Source organism: Lethenteron reissneri, chromosome 71 (assembly GCF_015708825.2).
Source record: "Lethenteron reissneri isolate LAM-NWPU_2019-01 chromosome 71, ASM1570882v1, whole genome shotgun sequence".
In the NCBI taxonomy this organism is placed as follows: Eukaryota; Metazoa; Chordata; class Hyperoartia; order Petromyzontiformes; family Petromyzontidae; genus Lethenteron; species Lethenteron reissneri.
Genome location: NC_083849.1, coordinates 922,885 through 931,227, shown reverse-complemented (window position 1 = coordinate 931,227; position 8,343 = coordinate 922,885). Strand labels below are relative to the sequence as shown.

Here is an 8,343-nt window from a genome sequence, read left to right as displayed (position 1 = left end):
GCCCACCCGCCCGCCACTCGCCCACCCGCCCGTCTCCACCTCGCCCACCCCGCCCGTCACTCGCCCACCCGCCCGTCCACTCGCCCACCCGCCCTCCACTCGCCCACCCGCCCATCCACTCGCCCACCCGCCCATCCACTCGCCCACCCGCCCATACCACTCGCCCACCCGCCCATCCACTCGCCCACCCGCCCATCCACTCGCCACCCCGCCCATCCACTCGCCCACACCGCCCATCCAACTCGCCCACCCGCCCATTCACTCGCCCCCACCCGCCCCCATCCACTCGCCCACCCGCCCATCCACTCCGCCCACCCGCCCATCCACTCGCCCACCCGCCCATCCACTCGCCCACCCCGCCCATCCACTCGCCCACCCGCCCATCCACTCGCCCACCCGCCCATCCACTCGCCCACCCGCCCATCCACTCGCCCCACCCGCCCATCCACTCGCCCACCCCCGCCCATCCACTCGCCCACCCGCCCATCCACTCGCCCACCCGCCATCAACTCGCCCATCCACGCGCTCCACCCGCCCATTCCACTCGCCCACCCGACCCATCCACTCGCCCACCCGCCCATCCACTTCGCCCACACCGCCCATCCACTCGCCCACCTCCCATCCACTCGCCCACACCGCCATCCACCGCCCACCCGCCCATCCACCCATCCACTCGCCCATCCACCCATCCACTCGCCCACCCACCCGCCCATCCACCCCATCCACTCGCCCATCCACCCATCCCCTCGCCCAACCCACCCCGCCATCCACCCATCCACTCGCCACACCCGCCCATCCACTCGCCCACCCGCCCATCCACCCATCCACATCGCCCATCCACCCATCCACTCGCCCATCCACCCATCCACTCGCCCACCCACCCGCCCATCCACCCATCCACTCGCCCACCCACCACACTGCAGGTCACCTCACCCCTCTGCTTCTTCCCTATCCCTGCTCCACTCTCTAATTCACCACCGTCTCGTCCTACCCCCCCCGCCCGCCAATCTCTTGTAACAACCTCGATCAACACAAACGAGCTACAATCTTATCTGTCACAACCTCGCTAACGGTGCTGTTTGTTGCTGGCCTTGAAGCCCCCCCCCCCTCCCCCCGGTGCTCAGCCACCGTAACGCGAAACCTCCGACCGGCGTCGACGGAAGAGTAGGCCAAGGTCACCGGCGGCTTCCGCCTCCATTGGCCGCCCCCTTCACTGGAATCCTCGACGGCTCACAACTCCTGCACCAGCACCCTGGGGGGTCGCCCCCCCCCGCACAGCCCCCTCCTCCTCCTCCTCGTCATCCGCCCTCCTCCTCCCCCTCCTCCTCCTCCCCCTCCTCCTCCTCCCCCTCCTCCTCCTCGTAATCCGCCCTCCTCCTCCTCCTCGTCCACCCTCGTCCACCCTCCTCCTCCTCCCCCTCCTCCTCCTCCTCCCGCACGGCTCACAACTCCTGCACCAGAACCCTGGGGGGTCGCTCCCCCCCCCACACAGCCCCCTCCTCCTCCTCGTTGTCCACCCTCCTCCTCCTCGCCCGCTCCTCCTCCTCCCGCACGGCCCGCGCGAGGGCGGGCAGCTCGGCGCCCCGCTCGGACGCCCACGACAGCAGGAAGAGGCACTTCTTGTGGGCGCGGAAGCACGCGGAGGACGAGGCGCTGGGCCCGGCGCCCTCCTGCCCCTCCGCCTGCCCCCCTCCCCCCTCCAGCGCTTCGCGAGGCCTCCCGCGAGACGGCGCCGCGGCGGCGGCGCTGCGTCCGCGCTCGGCGGTTGGTGGTGCGGCGGTCGTGGTGCCGGCGGCGGTGTCGGTGGTGTCGGTGGTGCTGGTGGCGGTGGACACATCAGCCACCGCCGCCGCCGCTGCCTCCGCTCCCCCCGTCTCCCCCCTCCTCCCCCGCCTCATCTCTCTCCGCGCGCGCACAAACACTTTGCCGGCGTGCGACAGGGCGGCCAGCACGAAGCGCCGGTGGTCTCCGCTCCTGGGCCCCTCCAGGATCGTCCCCACCGCGCCCAGGCAGCGCAACCACAGCGCCTCCACCTCCTCCTCCTCGCCCTCCTCCTCTCCCCGCAGCAGCAGCAGCAGCGCCGCCCGCGCCGCCAGCGCCGCCTCACCGGCGCTGCCGAAGACGGCGCCAGCCGGGCGGCCCGAGGGGTCGGAGAGCCGCAGGAGGAGCGCCGCCAGGTCGCGAGCCGGGGCCGCCGCGTCGTCGTCGTCGCGGCGACGGAGGCCCAGCAGCGTCGCCGCCGTGTAGGCCATCAGCAAGTTGACGAGCGAGAAGGGGACGCAGGCCGCAGGGTCGCGGCTCGACAGCGAGCGCAGCGGGGGGATGCACGCGGACACCGCGGGGATCCCGGCGGTGGCCTCCAACTCGTCGTCCACCTCCTCGTCGTCCACCTCATCGTCTTTATCCGCCTCTGTCAGCAAAGCGCGGCGAACGGTCACGTTTGAATTTCGATTTAAAGCTTTCGTGACTGCAGGGATTCATCTTCTTGGTTATTTCGGTGAAGTCATCACGTAGAAGGGAAGTAATAAAATAATAAAAATAAAACATAATAAAATATTATTTTAAAATAATAAAACATAATAAAATATTATGTTAAAATATTATTTTATTATGTTTTATTTTTATTACTTTATTACTTCCCTTCTACGTCACTTTACCGAAAGAACCAAGAAGATGGTCACGTTTGAGTTTAACGCGCAGGCAACTTTCGCGACCTATACTATTCACGATAGAGGGTTAGATCGCGTACAAGTGTGTAAATGTGTCGTGACCCTCCACCACCCGACGCAGCCAATCGGCGAGCTGATTCATCGCGTAAACAAAACGCGCCAATTCGTTGACTCCGTCAGCCCGCCGGCGTGTCGGACAGCAAGTCCCCGCAACGTTGACAACGTGAGTAGGACCTTCATTCGAAGCGTTCGTGACTGCAGGAATTCAAACTCTTTGGTTCTTTCGCTAAAGTCACGTGGGTAGAAAAAATTCAAGATCGCGACGTTTCGATCGCCACACAAGCAACCGATCGAAACGTCGCGATCTATTATTTTTCCTACCTACCGTCACTTCACCGAAAGAACTAAAGAGTTTGAGTAGCACCGTGACATTTCGCCGGCAATTACATCGACCGGCATCATCGGTCGATTTGCCAGAATAGTGAAGCCATCCACGCGCCTGCTTGCCGGCCTCAAACCGAGCGAGGCCACGCCGCGTGTTTCCTCTCCGTCCTCGCAACGCGCCCTCGGTTCTCGCGGGGGAGCAGCGGCACACGGCGGCGGCGGTGGAGCGAGCCGAGTTCGTACGGTGAAAAAGCGAGCAAGTTCGGGGGGGTAACCGGAGCCTGGTCAAACGCGCCGGGCGAGGGATTTGCCGCCTTTACGTCACGGGGCGCGAGGATTCGAAGCGACGGGCGCGAAGTTTCGGATCGCAATTTCGCACGACAAGAGTCGGCCCGCCGCCAACCCACGGCGGTGCAAAGAACCGAGATTGGAGTTGCGCCGTCGCGTGACCCAGTCGCTCCGCGTGACCCCCGCGTGACCCCCGCGTGACCCCGTCGCTCCGCGTGACCCCCGCGTGACCCCGTCACTCCGCGTGACCCCATCACTCCACGTTACCGTGTCACTGTACAGGTCAGCCGGGCGGCTCAAGAAAGTAGTCCGACGTCGACCGCTCAGGAACCGCTTAATAACGGGACGCATGTTCTGCGGAACGCATGTTCTAACTCGAGACTGAAGTGCGTGGGTGAGGGGGTGGGTGAGTGTGTGGGTGAGTGTGTGGGTGTGTGGGTGTGTGGGCCAGCGAGTGTGGAACGCTTTGATGTCTGCCGGCCGAGTCGCCCCTGTGAACAAGAACCTCTGAGCTCAATGGGATTTACTCCTAAATTTCTCTTTAACCCCAAGATGTATACAAGAGGTCGTGAGTTCGATCCCGACCCTGACGCCTGCTGCTGTTGTATATTTGGAGTTTGCGTGTCTCTCTCATCATCATCACGGTGGCTAGATGTTAACTACCTCGCCTGGTAGGCAGGAGGTCGTGGGTTCGATCCCGACCCCTGACGACACTTGCTGCATATTTGGAGTCTGCGTCTCATCATCATCATCACGGTGGCTATGAGATGTTGACTACCTCGCCTGGTAGGCAGGAGGTCGTGGGTTCGATCCCGACCCCTGACGATGCCTGCTGCTGCTGTATATTTGGAGTTTCTGGTGTCCCCACGCGATGATGATAATGAGACACTTCACTCGGCTATCATCTGTGATGGCCAGGCCGCTTCTGAAAACGATCTACACAGTGGGGCCTTACCTGGTAAAATAAAATAGTTAAATGTTAGTTTAGTCTGTGGGTCTCCATGTATCCCTGTGGATCTCTGTTCATCTCTCTATCTCTGTGGGTCTCTGCGTGTCCCGATGCGTTTACAGTATTTGGCTTCTGCTATAAATTCCACGCGATGATGATGATGATGAGCCACTTCGCTCGGCTATCATCCGTGGTGGCCAGGGCCGCTTCTGAAAAAGATCTACACAAAGCAGCTAATTGGGGCCTTACCTGGCAAAAGAAAAAGTAAAAAATTTGAATTTTAAATCCTTTACCTCTGCGGAGCTTCTGTCCCTTCTCCGCCGCCGCCGCCGCCGCCACGACACCCGCGGGACGCTCGGCCCGGCGGCGGTCGTATTCCCGCTCCCACCAGGGCCGCCATGTCAGCCACGGTGCCGCCGGCGGTAGCAGCGACGACGACGACGACGCGGCACGGACCGAGTCCACGACTTCGTGGAACCTCCTCCGCTCAGAGTCAGTGAGCCTCTCCCAGACGAGGCGCGAGTCCGTGTCGAGGTTCAGGCCCCGCAGCCTCACCGCGAGGCTGCTGGGGTCGGCGTCGTCGTCATCGTCGGAAGCGTCGTCGTCAATATTCATTCGCACATTTGCGTGAGCCGTGGCAACACCACCGCCGCCACCAATCGTGCCCATCTTCATCACCTCCTCTGCTTGCTCGTCAACATCATCACTGTCATCACTGTCATCACCACCATCACCACCATCACCGCTCTTCTTCCTCTCGGCTTCCATCATCATCGTCGTCATCATCTCCTCCGCGTCAAAATCTCCTTGCTGCTCCTCTTCCTCATCTTCATTCTCCTGCTGCTGCTGCTGCTGCGTCCGGAGCCTCCTCAACATCCCAAGCATTCGCTCCACTTGCTCGGGCGACGACGCCGGTCCAGTCTCACCACCTCCTCCACCACCACCACCTCCACCACCACCTCCACCACGGCGCGTCATCTCGCCGAGCACGCAGCGACGATAGAAGTCTTCGCTGCAGGCCGCGTGGCTGGGCGCGCGGTAGCAGCGCGAGCTGCAGTAGCGCGCGTTGCAGCGCGGACACGTGTAGGGCGCGTCACGCCCCGACTCGCCGCACATGGCGCACGCGGCGCGCGAGGCGAACATGACGTCACAACGGGCGCGTGCGCCCCGCTTTACGACGGTCGTGGTGAACCGCTTTACGACGGTCCTGTGGACCCGCTTTACGACGAGCGCGCGATCCGCTTGATGGGCTTGCGGGTCGCTTTACGACGGGCGCGTGACTCGCTTTACGACGGTCGTGGGGGCCCGCTTTACGACGGTCGTGGGGACCCGCTTTACGACGGGCTTGCGTTCTGTTTGAACGCACGACGACGAACTTAGGCGACCCCTGCTGCTCCTACCCCCCCTCCTCCTCCTCCTACTGCCCCCCCCTCTTCCTCGTGCTCCTCCGGCTCTCAGACAATCGGCGGCCGCCCGCGGTGCTGCGGTGGTGGCGGCGGCGAACTGCCGACTTGGAGCCGCTCGATCGCGCGAACAACCAACAACAACAACCAACCACAACAACCAACAACAATAACACAACAACAATCACGACAACAACCACAACAATAACACAACAACCACCACCACAACCACCACCACAACCACCACCACAACCACCACCACAATAACAACAACAACAACCACAACACAACAACCACAGAGCCGGTGGTGGTGGTGGCGGGAAGCGACCGGTGCAGGCGGCTCCCCACGTGTCACGCCGCACGTGCTTCCGGGTTTTTACGACTGCGACGTCTGCCGTAAAGATCAAAAATGTTCACGACCTTTACGGCAGCTGCTGTCGTAAAACAGGAAAAATCACAAAGACAAAGGCGCCCCGTGTAGCCTCTTAAGGGGCTGTTGGGGGGAGGGGCAAAGTGCTGCGAGATTTCGATTTCGCGTTCCATCTCCTCCCCCAGGAGCCTCTCTCTGGAATTTGACGGCACAGACCCCCCCGGAACCAGACGGGAGAGTAGTGCATGTAGTGTATAGTGTAGTGTATAGTGTAGTGTATAGTGTAGTGTATAGTGTAGTGTATAGTAGTGTATAGTGTAGTGTAGTGTGTAGTGTAGTGTATAGTGTAGTGTATAGTGTAGTGTATAGTAGTGTAGTGTAGTGTATAGTGTAGTGTATAGTGTAGTGTGTAGTGTAGTGTGTAGTGTATAGTAGTGTATAGTGCAGTGTTTGTGTAGTGTATAGTAGTGTATAGTGTAGTGTATAGTAGTGTATAGTGTAGTGTATAGTGTAGTGTATAGTAGTGTATAGTGCAGTGTTTGTGTAGTGTATAGTGTAGTGTATAGTGTAGTGTATAGTGTAGTGTATAGTGTAGTGTATAGTGTATAGTGTAGTGTATAGTGTAGTGTATAGTGTAGTGTATAGTGTAGTGTATAGTAGTGTATAGTGTAGTGTATAGTGTAGTGTGTAGTGTAGTGTATAGTGGGGGGTGGGGGGTGGGGGGGGCACAGAGGGGACTCCGAACTTCTGTTTCTGCAGCTGACCGTCGATCCACAACCTCCCGCAATACGATTTGCGTGACATTTTTTTTGTTTTTAATCAAAAGTGCATACAAACAACAAGCAAACAACAACAACAAACACACGCCGAGCGATTATTACTTTGTGATGCCTCGTGACGATCATTAAAAAACAACAACAACAACAACAACTTTAAACGACAATATCGACTCCGCGAGACTTAAAACCAACACAGAAGTAATGGCACACAGAGCCCCCCCCAATGGTGGTGGTGGTGGTGGGGGTCCCCGATGGGGTCTTGGTGGGGGTCATAGAGGGGGTCTTGCCCCCCCCCCCCCACCACGGGACCCCTTGCGATGATTCGAACGGCAGACGCCAAATTTAAAGGGATGCCTGGACAATTCGAGAGGCAGGGATGGAGGGGATTTAAACAACTTGTGGGTTGGGAGGTGAGCGCTGGAGGAAAAGCACTCCGAGATGTGAATGGCGAAGAGGAGGAGGTTGTGGTGGTGGTGATGATTTTATTGTTTTTTATATTAAGTGATGGGGTCCCACTGGGGTCATTGCGAGAGACGTCCCCGCTGTTTAATGATGGGGGTCCCGCTGTTGAATGATGGGGTCCCACTGGGGTCCCTGTGGGGGTCGTCACATTATTTAGTGATGGGGTCTCTCTGAGGGGCTCTGTGAGGGACGTCCCATTATTTAATGGTGGGGGTCCCTCTGTTGAATGATGGGGGTCCCGCTGAGGGGCTCTGTGAAGGACGTCCCGCTGTTGAATGATGGGGGTCCCGCTGTTGAATGATGGGGCCCCACTGGGGTCATCGCGAAGGACGTCACATTATTTAGTGATGGGGTCCCACTGGGGTCTCTGTGTGATCTGATTTTTATTTTTTATAGCCGCCCTCCAGTATCGTGGGCGAGGTCTCACAGCGCTTTTAAAAATCTCATCTTGCAACGTAAATGTATGAATTTCATCTTCTCTCAACACATTTGAAAGGGGCACCCCCCCTCATCCAGTGGAAGCTGTCCCTGCGTGGCACAACGTTGGCCCGGCACAGGGATTCGTCTGCCCATAGGGGGGTAGTGCACCTAGCCTGGCACAGGCGAGTGACGGGTGTTGGCTAATTGGTGTCAAATCACGAATCGAGTTTGAAATCTTGCGACGTAGACGTACGAACTTGGCACGCAATGTTTGGCGTCACGTGACCCTTGACGTCCACCGCGAGTGGAGCAGGCGGCGAGCATCACAAGGAGCACTCGTGATGGTCACAACGACGACTACTACAGTGATGGGTGGGACGCGTGGTGTGGCTGGGTGGTGTGTTTGGGTGGGATGGCTGGGTGGAGTGGCTGAGTGGTGAGTGGTGGGTGTGGTGGGGTGGCTGAATGGTGTGGCTGAGTGGTGTGTTTGGGTGGGGTGGCTGGGTGGTGTGGTGGTGTTTGGGTGGTGTGGCTGGGTGGTGAGTGGTGGGTGTGGTGGGGTGGCTGAGTGGTGTGGCTGAGTGGTGTGGCTGAATTGGTGGTTGGGGTAAGACACGTG

The 8,343-nt window shown here is 59.5% G+C and overlaps 1 protein-coding gene across 1 annotated transcript; it reads right to left on the bottom strand.

Moving 5' to 3' along the window:
• Positions 1 to 1,175: 1,175 nt before the first annotated feature.
• On the bottom strand, positions 1,176 to 6,320 carry LOC133361178 (uncharacterized). The gene is made up of 4 exons (XM_061580062.1): positions 4,584 to 6,320; positions 1,911 to 2,410; positions 1,520 to 1,853; positions 1,176 to 1,213 (listed from the first exon to the last, which is right to left on the bottom strand). Exons 1-4 carry the CDS (start codon positions 5,431 to 5,433, stop codon positions 1,176 to 1,178), a joined length of 1,722 nt encoding a protein of 573 aa, XP_061436046.1. The 5' UTR covers positions 5,434 to 6,320.
• Between the last annotated feature and the right edge of the window lie 2,023 nt (positions 6,321 to 8,343).

Excerpts from the sequence above, each read along its gene's own strand:
- LOC133361178 (XM_061580062.1), bottom strand. The coding sequence starts at position 5,433 with ATGTTCGCCTCGCGCGCCGCGTGCGCCATGTGCGGCGAGTCGGGGCGT. Across the intron at positions 2,411-4,583 it reads GGGACAGAAGCTCCGCAGAG|AGGCGGATAAAGACGATGAG; the intron begins GTAAAGGATTTA and ends CTTTGCTGACAG. Across the intron at positions 1,214-1,519 it reads GGAGCGGGCGAGGAGGAGGA|TGAAGGGGGCGGCCAATGGA; the intron begins GGGTGGACAACG and ends CGAGGATTCCAG.